Below are 22,304 nucleotides of genomic sequence, written 5' to 3' on the forward strand. Positions count from 1 at the left end.
TTTGTAATGATTACAATTACCTTGACATTAGGTAATTACCTGTATGCCTAAAAGATGTTCCCACTCGTAATGTACTTACCCAGAACCGAAAACACAAACATTACTAACTGTCCGTTAACCCGATCATACCTATTACCAGATCCGCGCTGTGTAAAAACAGCTACTGTCCATCTAATGAACTTCCAATTACATTTTTAATTTTTAACTAGTTTAACGGCATTTAAACTTATTTATTTTGTACGGTTTTAGTAAATAAAACCAATAGGTACAGTAATTAGGTACCTGGCAACGTTTTCTGTAGGTATATACATTTACCTATAATGCCAAACATTACGCACTCAGAATCTATTCAAGAGTAAAATTAGGTATAACATATTTACCTATAATGTATTCAGAGTGTAAACTCGTACCTATTTATTTACGCCTACGTGGAATAGAATCAAAGAATATGTTTTGAAAAGCTTTCGGCTCAAAATATATTGAAACTGAATTAGTTCACGAATTTTTTTGAATGTCTCTCACAGGCTTTTAAGCGTTCAATGTTGAGCTTGAATTCAGGATACTTATGAATATACACATAGGTACCCATATCACATACATGAATATGAATATAAAACCAACACGTTTTGTTCAGCTTATGAAGAAAAAAATACTGGAAATATCACGTTAAAATCTGAACACGACGAACATTTTTAAAAAATATTGAAAAAAAAACCGGCCAAGTGCGAGTCGGACTCGCGCACGAAGGGTTCCGCACCATCAACAAAAATTAGAGCAAAACAAGCAAAAAAAACGTCACCCATCCAAGTACTGACCCCGCCCGACGTTGCTTAACTTCGGTCAAAAATCACGTTTGTTTTATGGGACGGATAGACGGACGGACGGACGGACGGACGGACAGCGGAGTCTTAGTAATAGGGTCCCGTTTTTACCCTTTGGGTACGGAACCCTAAAAATCAAATTGAATATTGCTATAGTAATAGTTTCTACATATAAGATTCAATAAGTCGAAACTTTGTACCGTAAAATGGGGTGAGTAGGGGCAAAACTGACATTTAAACCTCGATAACATTTTATTTTTACATATGCAAACTGAAATTTTAGTTCTTATTTTATTTTGGGTAGTTCCATTTCATAACTTTGACGATAAACAGGAAATCCCACCTCACACCCTGTAGTCCCTCGTAATTGGGGTGAGATGGAATTTCATACAAAGGTGATTTTGGAAGTTTGTTGGATCGTTTTTTTTTTATTATGAGTGTAATACTCCATTATATCTCCATTTTAAATTGGAATACATTATTTTTGTAGCAGTAGCCTTAAAATCCCATCTCACCCCCCTTTCATCCCTTCTCTCCCTATTCATAACCCAACTCTCCCCGCAAACCCCACTCACCCCATTTTACGGTATGCACGTTCGTAAAGCATATCATTTCTATGGTGCAAAATACAGGTATCGGCAACAAATCCATAGCTCAAACACCATCTAGCATTTCTAAACCGCTTAGTGTCAGAGTCCAATGCAAACTATCATCGCAACGAGCATAAAACGGTAAGTTAAACAATGACGCCAACACGCACATGAAATTTACGCCAGTATTGTACGAGCAAATGTACTCCCGTCATATGCGAGCGAAGCTAAATGGAAGCTAGCGTAGATAGTGGTGGAATGGACGTATACGTCCGGCCCACGGGACGAGCTTATCTTTTATTTCCGTTAATACCCGCTAATACAGATGGCTTCGACCGGCTTACGGCGTCGGTGGATGCTTTTCTATTACCTCTCTCAATATGTTTTGTCTTAGGATGTTTATTTAGTATGATAGATTATTATTGTTAAAGGTATGATATGAATTGTTCAGCATTTGAGCATTCATATTTGTACAATAAACTTCTTAAAAATATCTGACATGTACTTCCATACCGGAATGTCATGTGTCTTGAGACAAACCTTGAAAATTTCAAATAGTAAAAGTCATACAAAATTCTACACACACAAAGTGACATCACCATGCACTGGCTGGTTTATCAAACTGTACAGTCGACTACAAAGAGATGTATCCACTTTTTCACCTTACTGCCTTGTAATAAGGTGAAAAAGTGGATACATCTCTTTGTAGTCGACCCTACAAGAAAGAAGTCGAATTTATCTCGTAAGACTGTCAGTATTACAAGATTTACAAGGTGTGGTGTGGTCACCAAATATCCAGTTAATAATTTATAGTATTAAAAAAATACAAAACTAAATACTGGGCTCCCAATTTCATTAGGTATAGAGCTTCAATCGAATAAAAAAGAACTAAAGATTTACAAAAAAAATATAGTTAAGTTATTGGTAGGATTTATCGGTATTCCAATTTTATTGCTAGAACCAACTGCGATTTGGCAATCAGTAAAAATAAAAATACCTATCGAATGAAAGTCGATTAAGGTAGCGCTAATAACCAAGTCTCAATTATCGCACAGCTAAGCTTAAGCTGTTCGCTGTTTATATCCGTTTAAATATTTTTAACATTAAGCCGTGAGCGTTTGAACTCGAGCACTCGAGTACTTACATAAACACGCGGGTTTTCAAACTCGAGTGCAGCGGCGCTCTGGGATGGCATTGTGCTATATGTCGCGTCTACTACGACATTGCGTTTACCCCGCCATGTTTATGCAAAACAAACATTCAGACTACAAATGTCTAAAATGTAGAAGAGATTGTAATCCCTTCATACAAACATGCTTCTAAACATACATACAGAATAAAATGTAATTACTCACAAGACTAATATCCACTTTAAAATATTCAAGTAAATTTTCACAGCTAAGTTTACTAATAACCTACTAATCCTTCTAGGGTTCAACAAAAGGTAATGGGAGTAACAACGACACATACTTCTCATGCAGGCGGAGCTGCGGTCTGGGCATGTATTTATAAAAGTACCCATTTAGGTACAACATTAAAAACCCACGCGCGGTACGTGTACAAAGGTATAATAATTAACCCCTAAATTAATTGAATGTACGACTTAAACGTGGGGATTAACAACAAAAGGAAAATGCCGGTCAAATGTAAATGTCATATGACGGGTTTAACCCTCTGAAATCCATATCCCTCACCCTTGTCACACCTTTCATACGGTCGCACCTGAAAATCTTGGAAATTGAATTTTTACGTAGCTATCACGCCTATAGTACTCGAGCTTATGACCCGCCCGAAATGGAATCCTACTTTCGGGTATAAAAAGGGATCTCTACTATGTATTTAGATTAAAGATATTTGTGCGGCATTATACTCTCGTTGGTAGAATTTAGTGAAATTCTTTTGCAAAAATGTGTAGCTTTTTTATTTACATTAACGCGTTATTCGAATTTGGAAATGGCTATACAAATTGGTTCAAAATAGATAGTTGCTGACTATTTTTGGGAATGTTAATAATAATTTACTACCTATATGTTTTGGGCCACTATAGTTTTCAAGTACCAACTTACCTATTGTTACCTAATGATTAAGTGAATGTAATTGGGATTAAACGTTTAAAGGCTTCTACGCGAACTATACTACACTATACTATACTATAACTATAGTGGGTGCAGGCTAGTCTTATGATACCAAATTCATAAACAAACTATTTACTGTGAAACCAAAACATTTCATAAATATTTCAGAACTGAAATTTTAGCAAAAACAACCCACTTTTATTAAATTTACTTACTTAGTTATAATAGTTTAGCTTCATAACTCATAACATTCAAGGTAAATTTATCATAAAACATAAAAATAAATAAATAGGATGTTGTACTTAGTCACGGGGTCACAAACTTAACTCGGAAAGTAATTATGAGTGATATTCAACTTGCAGCTACCAGACTTTTTTCGGTTCTATCCGTACTTTTTCAGCAAAATTTTACCGAGGGGTTTTCCAGCAAATTGGACTTAATTTCAAGGTAATTTAATTGGAAAAACATTCATTTAAACACGGTTTTTATACGAGATCCTTTCAAATAATTGCATTGTATATGCTCTTTCCATTACTGTTGATCTAACTTTGATTATTCGATTACGAACACCCGTTTCATTGTTGGAAACTAAAAGGGGGAAGGCATCAAGATCAATTATTTTTGTAGGTAGTTTTCGGCGGTCTCGCTTTTATCCTCAGAGTTTAATTAACGGGCCCACTTCAATAGATTCGCACTCGGCTGCGGCCGCTGGTTTCGTTAAATGGGCAGAAAGTAAACATTTGAGGCAAACGGGTTAGATATTTACATTTAACTAGTGCGTACGCATATAGAATTTGGAGCCCTCTACGTATTAAAGTAGTTAATGTTTTGTGTCCATGGTCCGTTTTAGCCACGTTTTAGCGCATTGTTACATGTTTAAACTGACCCAATCACGGCCACGGCCGCAACCACATGTCTGTACATTTTGATAACCAAGTTATGTAACAAAATAATGTAACGCTGTAATTTTGTTTATTTAACCATGCTCTGAGAGATAAATTATATGAGTCATACATACTACACAACTTTTGACTAATAAAGGCCAATCGCGATCAAAAATCGCGAAAGATAAAATCTTCTGCTTCATACATTTTGGAGAATATGTCAACGTTTTTTCAAACTTACAAAGTTTATCAGACGCACGGTATGACTAGCCTAACTTAGTACTTAATACGCGACTCGCGCTCATCGTAAACGCTACTCGCTAATGCACTGTTAGTAGGTACCTACTTGAAAATGGAGACCTCTACGAAACATATCGCGTGAGTGACTAAAAACGCGTGAGTTAAGAGCCAACAGGAGCTATGATTTAAATATTTTAGGTAAATATACCCGTCTCGCTAACGGAAGCGGCTCCTAAAACTAGTGCGATAAGGACAAGGCGAAAAATCCTGCGTAAAAATCTCAAAAATCGAGGTTTCGTACTCGACTGTTTCCTCCTCCAAAACTTAACCAATCGTAACCAAATTTGGAAATCTAAATGATTATGACATTATCTGTGTCGGACCGTTTTGCTTTTTTGACTAATTGATGTCAATTCATTTTGGCCATTTTTGAAGGGCTCTAGCGCCTTAAAAAACAAAAATATCAAAAAAATCAAAACGGTCCGACACAGATATTGACAATATTAATCTGTGTTGAAAAAATCATTGCTCTAGCTTCAAAACCCACGGAGGAAACAGTCGAGTACGTTTGTATGGAGAAATGACCACTCCTGTTGACTCTTAAACCGTAAAATTATTAAAATCCATTCAATCTTAAAACAAGCAAACTTCGTAATCGTCATCGTATTGGTAGGAAATTAAAGTCACTTATCCTGAACTAGAAATCAAATCATCAAATACCACGAATCCGCCCAGTACGGATATGATGGTCGTTCTTGTCTACGTGACAGCGTGATAAAACGATGTCCGACACTTTCTATCCCGTGGTGTTAAAAAGTGACAGTTAGTTTATCATGTGGATAAAGCCATCCATAATACGCCAGCAGGTTAGTTTCGCCTTAACCATACATTGAGAATGATTGGCGCGTGTTTTTCGTGTTGCTTATGTGACATCAGTCACGTTTTGGTAACGCCAGCAAGAGTGACGGATGCAAGTAATATATCTCCATCACTCTTTCAGCGAAAAACGATGTGAAACCAGTCAAACCAGCAATCATCGTTTGTATTTTTCTGTAACTTCAAAAATTGTATTTGCTTCAAAGAACTTTTTTTACCTACATATTTTTTACCTACTTTTCGACATATTTGTGCTTACATTCATCCTCTAGCGCTGGAGGTTCATCATTTCATGAGTTCGCAGATTATCTATGGTCAAGATTTTTAAAGCCTTGTATATCATATCAAGATATTTTTTGAGTGAAATATTTCTTCTGCACTCTAAGTAGAACGGCGCGATGTCCTAATATTGATGTCAAATCGGAAAATACCACAATTTAATAAATATTACACACAGTGTCCATAGAACACCTTTTCCACTAGCTTGCTTAGTTTTCAAAGAAGCATTTAAATTGCTCATATAAATTGACAATGTAACTCCAAGTAACTCCAGCTTGCCTATATTTGTGATGCGCCGCTACTAAACCTCTCACATCGGCTTACACAACAGAATGTTTGCCTTACTTTATGTTCGTTGGCATCGACAGTTTGCTTTGAACGACGCTGAGCCGGTTAGCCGTTATGGCGTTTGAACTAACAGCAACAAGCTTAACTGTTGTGGACCTTATGGCTTTGCGATAAGGTTCACTAATTGACAGTTTTTTGGACGATCGAACACAGGAGTGTCAAGGGAATACCGAATATACGTATGCGTACGAAAGCTACAAAAACCTTAGAGCATTTATAACCCTAAGATTAGTACGACTTTATTGATATTTATAGCACCAATAATGCACAAATATAAATAACAGAAACGGATAAAAAATTATGTTGGAATTAGCCTGTACTTATTGATAGTTGCAGAAACGGCTACGCTACGAAATGCTGCGCACGAGTCCAGAGCGCGTAGCATAAGTATCTACGGTATACTTGTATGGCGTATCACAGAAAATGTGTAGCGCACCAAGCAAGTACGATACCGTACTAAAATAAATAAAGTAAACTGACATGTTTTCCTAAAGATCTGTTATTTATTGAATGTCATAACGTAGCCCTCATAATTTATAGGCACGCTTTTGTTAACCCACCGATTACCACCAAACGTGAGCGTGACAATAACGGAACATCACCTTCAGGGCATTCATCTTTCAGGGCGAGTTATAAAGGGCATAAATAAAGCAAAACCTATAAGGCTTTAAAGCAACAATGAAAAATACGAACCGTTTTATGTGGGGAGGCGAGTGGGGGTCCGCGCTCGAACAATGGGGGCCCGCCGAGAGCACGCCTGCAGAAGAAAAAAACACATGAACAACCGTTCCAATTATTGACGTGGGCGTGATGAGGGCCTCGAGTTACGCGCACACCGAGGTACGGCGTGTGGCCATTACCAGGTAGCAAGTTGGTTTGGTAATTACTTTGCTTATGTCGTGGCAAATACAATATACAAAATATATTAAGCTATGAACGATTTGGTACTTATTTATAATTAATGTTGACCAGACAGTAAGTCCATTTGGTAACGATTTGTGGCAAAATATAATGTCCACGAAGGACGGGACACATGGGATGAGGACCCAAGTTACATGTGTAAGTTCATGTGTAGTTTGGTGCTATTTTATTTGCAACGCAAAAGAAACGAACCAAAAACTGCAACGCATCTTGCCTAATAATACTGCAGTAGAAAGTGCTACTAGTTACAAAATTATTCCCCTTTCGAAGTTACCTCAATGCACGTTACCTCAATTACCAACTAGCATGTCCGCTAATAGCATGAGATGTGAATATCAAAAACGCGTAGCGATAATTTAATAAAATATTTACCAGGGGTCACAAAGGGGTCCAGTAACAAACGTACTTCGGGCATAAGTATCATAAGTACCGGTACTTCATAAATAAATATCGCCTGATGGACTTGTAATTAAAACTAATTGCCTCCATAAAGTCGTAAGCATTTCGTATTGCAGCGTTTTCAAATAACCGTGTGTACCATTATGCTTACAAAGCAATATAGAATCCAAAGCACTTGTTCTATTGCCAATACCTATTCGTGCGCTTTACACAAAAGTCTTAGCGTGCACAGGTGAAATCGAATAATGTTCAATACAAAAATGGCATTAGGTACTATGTGCTTGTTTATTTCAATTTCAAAAAGTGGTTTAAAATTACGTTGAAGTAGGTACCTAACGTAACGTTTTCTTCCGAAAATAACCTACTAACAACTTAAACAGGAGGTATCAAATAGCGCTGGTAAATTTCTGTTTATTTTACTACTTCTACGGGCGAGATGAGATTACGAAAATAAAACAAAACAAAAATTGTTGAAATGGCTTCACATGATAACAATTATCCTTAAAAACCAACATACCTACATTCTACTCGTACAGTCGTATATACTACCGGTCGCGGAAATTAGTTAGCCGATTTGCCGATACATGACGCTTCTGACTTCTGATCAACAGTTTTTAGTACGGAACCATCGGTGCGCAAGTTAAACGAACTTGCACTTGACCGGTTTATTTACTTATTAATTGAAAAAAAAAAAAAAGAAGGAGATAAACAAAACTCTAGCAGTCTTTAATTATTGGTAAAAATTCTAAGTACTTTATCGCAATGAAAATACGTACCTCTATAACGTATTATTATATTATCCTAAGTAGGTAATGATGAGTAGGTATTCTTTGCAAGACGTGAGCTTTTGTTAGCCGCTAATGGATTTGACAAATTGTTCCACTCGACTAAGTGCTAACGGTGCGTACACCTGAGAGCATTGTGTTTTATCAGCCTTACAATAAATTCATATGAATTAATTTCATGTTTATTTAGACGTAAAATCGCCATGACATCGTCTCGTGTTAACGCTCTCGGCGAAAGACGTAGGTACCCATCAAAAAATGAATTAGGTAAATTATATTATTATAGAAGGATTCTATGCGTAAGAAAAAATCAAATTCATTTAATCCATAGCTAAATTATAAAAGCGGCCAAGTGCGAGTCGGACTCGCCCATGAAGGGTTCCGTATTTAGGCGATTTATGACGTATAAAAAAAAACTACTTATTAGATCTCGTTCAAACCAATTTTCGGTGGAAGTTTACATGGTAATGTACATTATATATTTTTTTTAGTTTTATCATTCTCTTATTTTAGAAGTTACAGGGGGGGGGGGGGACACATTTTACCACTTTGGAAGTGTCTCTCGCGCAAACTATTCAGTTTAGAAAAAAATGATATTAGAAACCTCAATATCATTTTTGAAGACCTATCCATAGATACCCCACACGTATGGGTTTGATGAAAAAAAAATTTTTGAGTTTCAGTTCAAAGTATGGGGAACCCCAAAAATTTATTGTTTTTTTTTCTATTTTTGTGTGAAAATCTTAATGCGGTTCACAGAATACATCTACTTACCAAGTTTCAACAGTATAGTTCTTATAGTTTCGGAGAAAAGTGGCTGTGACATACGGACGGACAGACAGACGGACAGACGGACAGACAGACAGACAGACAGACAGACAGACATGACGAATCTATAAGGGTTCCGTTTTTTGCCATTTGGCTACGGAACCCTAAAAAGGGTCTGATTAATTTATAGTTTTCCATGCTTAAAATATTTATACCTAACCAATCCTGAATCAAATAAAGATGTAAAAAAATACCTGTTATCATCTAGTAATTATGAATATATTTTATAAAACGTAACTGTAACATGTGTACAATTTTATAACATAAGTACCTATGTAGTGCATTTAGTCCGAACTCTAGCTGTATACAAGCCATTTTTGGCTTAGCAGTTAAGATACATGAAACTCTGCGATTCATTTAATTGTTTAGAACTTTAATAAATGAAAATTTTTTTGAATGTAACAATTTTATACTGTTACATTCAAAATTGCCAGCACATTTTCAGCACTTATACGTCTAGAGGCTGGCACGTAGAGAAATATAAAATGTAACGTCATAAATTAAGGGGGAGGATAGTGGGGGTGGCGGTGTGACTTCCGCCGGATATACGATCGCGTTGGATCATTGCGAAATATATGGAACCGTTATGTTGTTAGAAGTAATGTCGTAATGTTGCAGTGATTCTCTTTACTTTCACAATTTAGACTATAGGTATATTATGCATATAATATAGAAATGTACAAATTGCGGACTTATTTGACTAAGGTTTTTTTAACGCGTGACATCACCGCGTATTGGGTACTTTCCTCTATACTTAAAATAAATTATTTCGCACCGTGCACGAAATAAAGCACCAGATAATTCTTAGAAAAACATAGAAGTTATTTTTAAACACAATTTATAATTAATAAATCAGATAGAAATATAGAAAGTAGGCGAGTTGACCGTGACGTCACAACACGCGTTTTCATATAAATTCTATATTGGCAAATTGTTTTGACAGTTCTAAAAAAGAAGCTGAATTGACTAGTAGGAAAGTAACCAATTATGCATTGAAAGGGTTACAGCGAAGAGTTAATTAATAAAGAGTTGTAGTAGTAGTTAATAGTAGGTATCTTATATACTCAGTAGACCCTACTCGATGATTTTAGCGAGTTACTCTTAGATCAATAACATTCATATTAACTATTACGATTAGGCGAGGCATATAATTAATACAATACTAATGAATAATTTTAAACTCCACAGTCCTATTTGTGCAAATGATATTTTAGTTCAGCTCATGTTTAGTGCACATTACATTTTAATTTCACCGTCTGGTAAACCCCTATATATGATTATGAGGTTAATTACTAAACTCTATCAGAGTTTGCTTAACCGAACATTAGTATGTGTAATATTCGTATTTGAAATATAACGATTTACTATATTATGGACTACGTATTTCTTTTATTCCTTATACTCGTACTATCCAGGTCCCATTTTAAAAAGCTTCAGTTTCAGTTTCATTTATTTTGTTAAACATAGGTTACATGAAAGATACAAGGATGGTAGAAGCTGTAAGTTTTTTTTATGATATAGAAGGCAAACGAACAGACAAATCACTTGATGGAAAGCAATTACAGTTGCCCATGGATACCTGCAACATCAGAGGGGTTGCAATTGCGTTGCCGGCCTTCCTAAGGTTCCTACCTTTATTCTCTAAGTTAACGTTATAAAAGACATACATAAAGTCGGCTCTGGTGCTCGCCGGCCGCAGCCGCGGCACGTTTGCTTCGCTTGCTTGACTTCGCGCGCTATTTGGTCACGGCCAAACACGCTCCTCCTCGCTTCGCTCGTCGTTGCACCTATCTTTCGTCTTTGGCAGAATATCGTGAAAACTAAATTTAACTAGTAAAAACGGAAAAAAGGGAATTTTCGAAAACTAATTTAGACTGAAAAATCTTAGTTAAAACTATTTTCACAGAGACCTTACAGAAATCTAGTTTCAACTAGTTTAAAATGCGTTTTCACTGAGGCGATACGGCTACACATACATTTGATTGTTATTTGGGAGCCACGAACGATCGTTCTTGATTTGTCACAATGATCGTGTTTGCCACATTTTCTATAAAAGATATTGTACGTATTGTACCTGCAAAAACTTTAGAAAAATTCATATCGGGAAATTGGACAGAATTCCAACCATGTCAAAATTTTTAATTAAAACGTACCAAAAAGCCAGTTTCAATATTGAAAGGCTACGGGAATTTTTCATTGTCCTGTTTTTTGTTCACTTTTAAAAGCTTGAGTCCTTTGCGATGGCCAGGTTACTAATTGAAAGCGAGGGTAAAACAACCTGAAAAGCCATATTTGCAGTTATATTCGTGCTAGAAAGAGTAGCCGATGAAAATTAGACCTGGCTACGTGGTTACGTGACAAGTGATTAACTGATTCGCCAGAGAACAACATCGTTCTTTAATTTAGTAAATACCTACTCGAGTATCTTTGCGTTTATTAATTACATACCTTAGGAATACAGGTAATAATAATAATAATGTGCGCGCCTTCAACGCCTGGGTAATGCCCCTACTCACATACTCCTTTGGCATACTAAGGTGGACTCAGACCGAGCTGGACGCCCTGGATCGGAGGGTCCGATCACTGCTCACCGCACATCGCATGCTACACCCACGCTCGTCGGTTATGAGATTGTACATCCCACGGAAATGTGGAGGCCGAGGCTTCCTAAACGCCAAGGATCTCCACAACCGCGAGGTGTACAATCTCAGGAATTATTTCCTTAACAACGAGTGTGGGATGCATCGTGATGTGGTGGCAGTAGACAGGAACCTCACGCCGCTCTCCTTGGCAAACGAGAACTGGCGCAAACCTGTGGTACTAAGTACTGCGGATCGCAAGGCGGCATGGGAGAGTAAGGTGCTACACGGGCGGTTCTACAAGGCCCTCACGGGACCCGATGTGGACCTGCTCGCGTCGGTGAACTGGTTACGATTCGGGGACCTCTTCGGAGAAACCGAGGGTTTTGCCTGTGCAATTGCGGACGAAGTAATGATGACGAACAACTATCGGAAATATATCCTGAAGGACGGTACGGTCGACATTTGTCGGGCATGCCGCCGTCCCGGAGAGTCACTCAGGCATATCATTTCCGGTTGTTCTCATCTTGCTAACGGCGAGTACTTGCACAGACATAATCTCGTAGCCAGGATTATTCACCAACAGCTTGCTCTTCTATACGGTCTTGTGGACCGCGAAGTACCGTACTACAAGTATTCACCTGTGCCGGTTCTTGAGAATGGTCGTGCCACGCTCTATTGGGATCGATCTATTATCACTGACAGGACTATTGTAGCCAATAAGCCTGACATTGTGATAATAGATCGAGCGCAACGCCGGGCCGTGCTCGTTGACATCACCATCCCCCATGATGAGAATCTCGTGAAAGCCGAGAAGGACAAGTCCAGTAAGTACCTAGACTTGGCTCACGAGATAACCGCCATGTGGGATGTTGATTCGACGATCATTGTCCCGATAGTTGTTTCAGCGAACGGTCTAATAGCGAAGAGTCTCGACCAACATCTTGAGAGACTCTCGCTAGGTGGTTGGATCAAGGGCCAGATGCAGAAGGCGGTGATCTTGGACACGGCGCGGATAGTCCGCCGGTTCCTCTCTCTGCGGCCCTGACCACCGGTAGCTTGGGCCCTGCCCCGCTGCCGGCGGCATTCTAGGTTAGGTTTTTTATAATGTGTTTATATGTATTTTTTATTGTTTTGTAAGTGTTTTTATATTTTACTTTTATATTCATATTATAAATAACCTAACGTAAGAGGAAAGATAAATAAATGAATAATAATAATAATAAAGCTTTATTTAATTCTACACACAACAAATAAAACAGGGAAAGTACAAAGATAAAGTATAAATTAAAAATAAAAACTATAAAAAATAATATAAAGTAATGATCAAGTGTGTGCAGACCCCTTCTGGGTAAAAGCCTCCCCCAAAGTGTTCCATGTGTCTCTATCAGTGGCTTTATGGAGCCACCCTTGTCCAGCTATGGCTACTATCTCGTCCGCCCACCTGGCGCGCGGACGGGCTCTGGCACGCGTACCCCGTGGTCCCAGCCATTTGATTGCTCTGATGGTCCATCTGTCGTCGTTGTACCTGGCCACGTGACCTGCCCACGTCCACTTTCGTTTTAGTGCGAACGTTAGGGCGTCCATAAAGTTTGTTTTCTTGCGTATAAGCGTATTTTTTACTCTATCCTTTAATTTTATTCCTAGGCAGCTTCTCTCCATCTTTCTTTGAGTAATTTGAATTTTATTTCTTGTCTTGAGGTCAAACGTCCATGTTTGGCATCCGTATGTGAGGCACGATAGTATGTCTGAGTCCATAATAATTTTCTTAGATGTCATCGGGAGTTGTGATTTAAATATTTCTTTATGAGCCCAGTATTTTCTCCAGCTGATTGCTATCCGCCGCTCTACTTCTTCAGCATTTCTATCCTTGTTAATACAGGTATTAACTATTAATTGACATTTAATATTAGTATAATGGGGTATACTAGACTAGCATCATGTATTCTACCGTAGTGAGTAAAATACTGAACCGATTTCTCGTGAGTAAAGTACTGTGTGTCCATCGATTCGTTTTTGACGACGCGGGTGACTTACCTATATTTTCATCAAATTTATAACCAGTTTAAATTTTTCAAAAGTTTTCCTCGTTTTAATTCCACTGATGCTACGAAGCCGAAAAACGTCAATATTAAATCAAGCAAAACCTGCAGAGTTACTGAATTCACCGTCTAGCACGTTTGATTTGGAAACACACAGGCTGTGTCACACACGTGCGCCTAGAATATTACCCGCTTTGCCGATACAACGAAACTCTCTCGGTTTATTGCAATTCCATTCAACCAATTTAAATCTATAACAAAATCAAGATACCTACGGAAAGATTTTAAATTTAACACCAATATTTTGAGATTGAGAGCCCTATATTTAATGTCGGGCAGTGTCATTACTATGAGTTTAGTCAGTCGCTAGTTAACATTAAGTCTACAATTTGTACGTTATTGTGTATTTTCTGGAAAAATGTTTAAAAACTTTACTTAAATAATCAAAATTGAATACCTACTGTGCATGATATTGGAGTTGTAGCTATTTGTATCAATAAAATACTGAGAAATGATAATGCAATGTAAGTACCTATAAAAATGACTCTAATGGAAAATGTATGACTTTCATTGCGTACAAAGCCACGCGAGAATAAGTATACAAAAGGCGACCGCAAATAACAGGCGCAAAGACCGGGGAATAATAAAATATTTAGAAGCAATAAAGTTGCAATAAGAGCAGAGAAACAATTTCAATCGCCCGCGCATGGAGTCTTGACAAAAATGCGTTTCCCAGAACAGGCTATGAAAAGAAAATGCAATTATTTCTCAGTCATGAAACGTTTAAGATCACTTTAAAAGGACGGCTTTACTTTATATTTTATAAACCATAAAAATGACTTCGTGGAACTTAAGTGTGATAAAAATAAAAACTTGCCGCGTAAATTCTATGAATATGCCTTGCCAGTCGCTCTTATAACATTCCTTCCAGGTAGGCTGTTCTGCACAATTGAAAGAGGTCAAAAACCCACAAGCTACCCACACGACACAGATATTCGGCGTCACAGATTTTCGCTGGCATCATAAAGGCCGTCAAACCTTTCATATTTTCCAGGCAGCATTGCCCGGAATTTATTAAGGTGTGATATAAAATTAAGGAGGAAAAGTGTTTCCACGCCAAACAAGACTGCTTTGGACACAAACACGCACATTGTATTCAATATCCTCAATTTGGACAACAGGATCGGCGGTGATGTGTTGCGAATGGCGCGGACTGATAAGGAAATGGCCAAGGGTGAGACGATCTTAGGGATTAGGGAGTTATTGCAAATTTGTGTTGCTTTGTCCTACATGTAATCCAAATTAGTGGATGCTTTATAATTTTATTATGAACAAAGCATAATTATATTACTAGGCAATGGCTGGTTATGGCGTTAAAAGCTAAAGACGCGGGATCAATCCTGCCTTTGTAATATTTCTTTAGTCACAAGACATCTTTTTTTTTTTCAGTGTAGGTATAATGAAAGTTTCATGAACTTATAATCCTGTTGTGATAAGGCAGACATAATAGAAACAAGAGATATAGGTAATAAACTAACGAAATTAGAGTTGGTAGGAAGTTGTATTTAAAAAAACGTCACTTTTGACACTTACATATCTAATCTATATCGTTTCTAGATCGTGAGCCGTGAGATTAAAGAGGCGGCTTCTTATGACATGTTTGTTGAAAAGTTGAAAGCCTATATGTTAGATAAGGCATTTTTTACGATTAGAGAATTTTACTGTAAATTTAATGTTAAATGATTTGCATAATATTGACGTTTGTGATTATCTTATATGATTGTTTATTGTCCTTAATTATTATTATTTTGAACCAGTTATATTTTTAATTTAGTGTTGTTTATTTTGTATTTTTATTCTGGAAATGTGTCTATAATTTATTGTTAGTGGTATATTTTGTGTTTTTATTTTATTGTAATTTTGACATGTGTGGTTTAAACATTAAAGATTTTGAAATTGATCTATTAATTGACGTACCTTAAAGTTCGAATCGGGCCGTAGAGCGCAATGTCTGTGTCGAGCACAGTCAATATAAGTTGTACTCTTAAAGACACATAGTAGCGCCATCTGTTGTTGGCTGTAGCGCAATGCTGAAGTTGACACATATTCGTCAACATGAATAATATTTTCAGGAAATCCATTCCCAAAAAAAAGACGACTACAAAGACGTACCTGCTGCAAGGGTAAGAAGCCATCTTCAAGTTTTCCGCCACTTAGTTTTACCCCTTTTATTGCGGAACCTTAAAAATGGGTAAATAAGGAATGGCGAGAGCAGTCCCCGAAAGGTCGGAAGGGGAGACGGGGAGAGGGGGTGGGGGCCACTTCCGCCGGATATACAGCCGTCCGCCGGCTAAGCCAGTATTTCATCGCCCCGGGCAACGTGTCCTAGCACTTTTATGAAACATTGAAATTTACCAGCACATAGTAATGTGCTATAACAAAGGAATAACGCTGGAAACAAATAGAGCACGACGGCCAGTTAAACATTCCTTTGTTTCTTCGCGCGGTCACTAGCTACTGTCAGATATAAAGATTTCAAAACAACTATATGATTTCCCGCCACAGTCAAAGGAGCTTACCGAGAAAGGGAAAAAAGCGTCTAGTGAAAGAGAGGAATAAAAAATGCAGAGAAACACGGAGGTCGGAGTTTTTCCTGTCACCGGGCACAAACAATGCCTCCATTGTAGGGCTGCGCCCCGCGCTGCGGCTCACCCCCGGGAGCCCTGGCGCTCAGACGAGGAAACGAGCATCTTTTGTTGCCCCCGCCCCGCCCGCCAGGAAACGAGGGCTTGAGCCGCGGTCATCTGTTTACATCGTGCCGACTTTAAAATGCTCACACTATTTGTTTGATTCCGTTGAAATGGGATGAAATAGTGGCGCTAGCCTGCTGCTGCTGATGTAAAATGCGCAGATGATTTTTTTGAGAGTCTATTTTCTGCCGTAATGCGAGTACATTTTTTAATATGGCAATTCTAGTATTACGCTGCACATTTCGCTCCTCATGTATCACATAAGTTTTTCCTATTTTCACTACCGTTTGACTTAACGTTTTGATCTGGACATGGATATACATATAAAACTTATTGTATATTACGATACAGAATGCAATATTTAATTTAGTTATTAAATTAAACGTTTTGCTTACTAAAACGCCACCATCAAGATCGTACTAGACCTGGAGCATACGGGTTGTACCAAGAATCGGTAATACGTTGACAAAACATATCTTACTTACAACACAATTTAACTGTAACAAAATGTATAATCTTCAAAATATTTTCCTTTGGCTTTGATACACAAACGCAAACGTTTGTTAAAATTATCAACAATAATGCACAGTAATAAAACGAATAAATCTTTGTCAACGTATGTTTTGGCCAGCCTGTATATTATAAGCCTGTATTGTCAAATATAATCCCAAAAAAATGTAAATAAAATAAATAAAAATAAATAAATAAAAAGTACTCCTCTCTAATAATATCGGTTACTAAACATTGAAGAATAAGTAAGTGTGAATACCACAGAGTGATACCTAGTTGGAAAAGTTTACTTAACCGAATAACTCTACTTACCTTCTACTTAAGAAATGGAATTCGGAAAACTGAATAACATTTTACAGTACATATGGGGCTACTTTTCCGCACTAGTGCGTAAAATAGCACTTTTCGTGCGTATGTCGAAACTTTAAAGTGCCATATGTACTGTAAAATGTTGTTCGATACACGTGCGAATAGGTAATTTGCAACTCGTGTCGATTTAAAACACTCCCTTCGGTCGTGTTTTAATTTATCGCCACTCGTTTCGAATTTCCTCTTTTTCGCACTTGTATCGAAAATAACTATTTTCTAAAATTATGTTAATGCATTCTTAAACAAAAAAAGCATCTAACAATGCCCTTAATTAAATACAAATTTAATAAAAACAAAGAACTAATAAAGGTAGCTTAACGCCTACAAAAGCAAGCTCATAGCTTAAAGGCTTAAGTTCATACTAGGCGCACCTTAAATTACTTAACTAGTAAAAGTACGCTGCGTAAACTTAGCCGCGCTAATAAAAACTTACACACCCTGCGAGCCGAGCTGAATAGTTCTTTCACTGAAACTATTAAGAAGGTCTTCAAAGTTGGTAATTGTTGATTTTTAGATGGTCTATGGTCTGAGAATTTTGATTAGTTAGTTAGTGTAATTTTTTTCAAGGTTCATTTATTTTTATGATATGATGCTTTTATGTGTAACAATCAACAAATGAGGAGTGAGACAGGGGGATGTTATATCCCCGAAACTGTTCACAAGCGCGTTGGAAGATATGTTTAAGACGCTGGACTGGAAAGATAAGGGCATCAACATAAACGGCGACTACATCTCACACTTACGATTCGCAGATGACATAGTCTTAATGGCGGAGTCGCTGGAGGAGCTGAACCGGATGCTGGACGGCCTAGCTTCAGCCTCGCGACGCATCGGTCTTGGCATGAATTTGGATAAAACCAAAGTCATGATCAATGGCCACATTGATGAAATACCGATAGTCGTACATGGTCACCTTCTCGAAATCGTTTCCGAATACACTTACCTTGGGCAGAGTCTGCAGTTAGGTAGAAACAATTTCGAGAAGGAGGCCAAGAGGAGGATTCAGCTGGGCTGGGCAGCGTTCGGGAAACTTCGCCGAGTCTTCTCGTCATCCATACCGCAATGCTTGAAAACAAAAGTTTTCAATCAGTGCGTCCTACCCGTCATGACCTACGGAGCCGAGACATGGACTCTCACAGTAGGGTTGGTCCACCAGTTCAAAGTCGCTCAGCGAGCTATGGAGAGAGCTATGCTCGGGGTTTCTCTGAAGGATAGGATTCGTAACGAATACATCCGACACAGAACCAAAGTTACCGACATAGCTCAAAGAATTAGCAAGCTGAAGTGGCAGTGGGCTGGCCATATCTCACGAAGAACCGACAACCGCTGGGGTAAACGTGTTCTTGAGTGGAGACCGCGACTCGGCAAACGTAGTGTAGGGCGCCCTCCGACCAGGTGGGATGACGATCTGCGAAAGACTGCAGGCAGATGCTGGATGCGGCAAGCTGAAGACAGGGCGCTTTGGCGCTCTTTAGGGGAGGGCTATGTCCAGCAGTGGACTAATATAGCCTGATGATGATGATGATGATGATGATGACGTGTAACAAAAAGCATAAACGTCCTGACGACCAGCGTTTTAGATAATATTATAGTAACTATTACATATAGGTATAAGGTAGTCCTCTACTCTATGTTAAATTTTATTTCCGAGTAGCTCAGGCATCACTTAGATGACGGGTTAAATTGTTTTAATAAACTTAAATAAATATGTAGACACAATAACTCCATAGTTACATTTACCCCGGTCGACCTTACAGCCCATTTTATTATAGCCTTAGCTTAGCGTATGTTTTAAAATCTAGGTACCTAGGTATCTACCACTAAACTTATGAGGCTGTGAACAGCGCCATTTTTAGGGTTCCGTAGCCAAATGGCAAAAAACGGAACCCTTATGGATTCGTCATGTCTGTCTGTCTGTCTGTCTGTCTGTCCGTCCGTCTGTCCGTCTGTCTGTCCGTCCGTATGTCACAGCCACTTTTTTCCGAAACTATAAGAACTATACTGTTGAAACTTGGTAAGTAGATGTATTCTCTGAACCGCATTAAGATTTTCACAGAAAAATAGAAAAAAAAACAATAAATTTTGGGGGTTCCCCATACTTAGAACTGAAACTCAATTTTTTTTCATCAAACCCATACGTGTGGGGTGTCGGGGATAGGTCTTCAAAAATGATATTGAGGTTTCTTTATATAATTTTTTTCTAAACTGAACAGTTTGCGCGAGAGACACTTTCAAAGTGGTAAAATGTGTGTGTCCCCCCCCCCCCTCCCCCTGTAACTTCTAAAATAAGAAAATGATAAAACTAAAAAAATATATGATGTACATCACCATGCAAACTTCCGTCGCCAAAACGTCAAAACGCCGTCATGCTCTGTACATACAAAAAGTACTTGGAGGAGTGACTGAATTAGAATGACAATACGGATAAAAATGTTTCCGAGAAACCACGAAGAAAAAGGATCTGTACAATATTTTACAATATTTCACGCGTCTTACTTGTTTATGTTTTATGTTCCAAACTTATTTAAATATCATGCCTAAGGAAGCTCATACGAAAAGTTCCACGTGTAAGAAGAGTTTTATATGAGTGAATTTCATAAGTGCGGGACGAACTTAGGTCGATCTCCTCGGGGAAACATCGCGAAACAAGTTCATAAGAAAGCTTTCTGGGAAATAAAACGAGTTACTTTAATGGATATTTAGACCACGTGTCCTGAAAGCTAAGGCGAAAATCGCAAATAATATACAAATAATGTACTTTTTATTTCCTCCGCACGTTTTCAGTGTATTCTTTGGAGGGTTGCACGTCAAAGCAAGCTTAATATAGATTTAATTTGGAATCAATACATTCAATACCTATAGAATTTCCTAAAACCAGCACATACCAATTCATTAGGCATAGATATTCATAAGAAGGCCTAACAAATTGTCTCATTCTTAATAATTTTCCCTCGTGTAACATGACTATAGTGGCTAGAATTATAGACGAAAATGGCGGCAGATCAAAAGAGTTCTCAAATTAATTCAGTTAACATAAATAAACCCTTAGACTCTTTGAAGTTTCTGTATATTTCTGTGTTACTGTATGTTACATGTATTATTATTTATTCACCACCCTTCATAAACAAAGTGCTATAGAAATATCGTACTTGAAAAGGTACTACTCTTGGCATTATGTACGAAAACAATTCCGTGTGAAAATAAATGCACACCGCTAGAGACTTTCCTGAACTTTTCAGACCAACACTATGAAAAAATGAAAGTCTCATTATGTAAATCGCTCGTCTGATACCGCGACTAAGCGACGTGTTGTTTGCGAGTAATTCCTCGGTGACTTTTTATTTATGGCACATTCCAAATGGAATTTATTTACGCAACATGTTCCCATATTTTTTAAGGGAACGTCGTTATCGTTTTCACTTTAAGCAGACAACTGGAAGCTCTTTTATTTATTCTGATGTGGCGTAGGTGTTATTTAAAACATACATCCATATTTGCGCAGAATTGCAGTACACAACTAAATATATACCTACCTACTACCTGAACAACCTAATAGAATACGTACAAGCTATTGTCGAGCAACGTATCATTATTTAACATAATGCAGTGTTAAATTAATCAGTATAGGGAAGTCTGAAAATTCAAGCAAACCCGATTTCAGAGCCATTCCCGTACATCATAAACCTTTAAAAAAAGCCCGCATCGGGACAACTATTTAGAAGTTCATGAAATATTAACAACCCGATTTTAGATCCAGTAGGCTTACATGTGTAGCAGTAGGTAACTATCCCGTGTGCGACATATACTACCTGTATTAATTAGAAAGGAACGGATAGTATATCTCGCGCGCGAGATACTGTCGCGAGGTCCCCGTGCTAAGCTTACATATTTTGTTAAACAACTATATATACACCTAAATAGATGTGTCTACATAATATAAAATCACATTTAACTATTTCAACGACATACGGACTATGAATAGGTATGAATAATATTTGATCAAAAGTTGCCTGTAGATTAAACCTCACCTAATAAACGCGAAGGTTGAAGTTCAAGCGCTGTTTCCACACCATCAACATTGAATTGGACTGTTATACCCAACATAATTAAAACACTAACTTTAAATACATTACGTGGTTAATTGCTACTGTTGAATGATGATATCAAATGTGAAACTTACAAGTGAATATTTTTTTAAGTATATGTTAGAAAATAAAACTAAACAAAGTAATCGAGAGTGCAATCGAAATTAAATACATTTATTTCATTACTTTTTTACAGCTGTTCTTAGTTATAATACAAAATTACGCTAATGTGGAAAATATACTAATTACTTTTTTTGTTGGCGACTGGCTGGCGTGCGACCTCTTTTATACCTTTTTATTTTGTATCCTAATTCGAATCCATGATTGTCAGTTCAGTCTGTCTGTCACCGTGTTATTGATACCATCTTTGCGTTTAATTTTATTTATTAAATTACTCAATTAAATATCAATCTACGAGTTTCCATCATCTCCATTAATACAGTCCACCCCAGTAGCTATCACTTTTATTATTTACGCCTTCTTAAATGAAGACTTTAAAATAATTCTGCTTTTTTTTATTTATCCTGTATCGTTTTAAATACGCCACCCCCTTAACACAATTTCAAAATTTGTTGTGTTATCCGTCATTGTATACAAACCTATAAATACTTCAGTGTTCCATAATAATGCTGTACCCTAGCTGTACCCTAGTGTAAATTTCATACGATAGCGTGACGTGACGCGTTAGGTGTCATTTTGTATGGGATTTTGAGTTTCCAAAACGTCCCCCGCTGTTCAAAATGCTCGTCACGCTATCGAATTAAATTTATACTAGGGGTTCTGAAGTTAGAGCTATAAAACGTCTCAGGTAATTAATTGGCTCGGTGGTCGACTGCGCCGAATGTCTTACTTCATGAGGTACAATTAAGATGACGATCGACGCATAAAAGAGGGCTGCAACATTGGGTAGTGCCTTGAAGTAT

At 37.7% G+C, this 22,304-nt stretch overlaps 1 protein-coding gene across 1 annotated transcript in view; it reads right to left on the minus strand.

Moving 5' to 3' along the window:
* The window catches only part of LOC134656158 (cell adhesion molecule Dscam2-like), a 100,366-nt gene that overhangs the window by 57,227 nt on the left and 20,835 nt on the right, over nt 1–22,304 (minus strand). Inside the window, exon 3 of the mRNA XM_063511682.1 lies at nt 6,807–6,870. Coding sequence (XP_063367752.1) covers nt 6,807–6,870 — 64 coding nt within the window. The remainder of the gene's footprint in view (nt 1–6,806; nt 6,871–22,304) is intronic.

This window comes from Cydia amplana, chromosome 17, assembly GCF_948474715.1.
Source record: "Cydia amplana chromosome 17, ilCydAmpl1.1, whole genome shotgun sequence".
Classification (NCBI taxonomy): Eukaryota; Metazoa; Arthropoda; class Insecta; order Lepidoptera; family Tortricidae; genus Cydia; species Cydia amplana.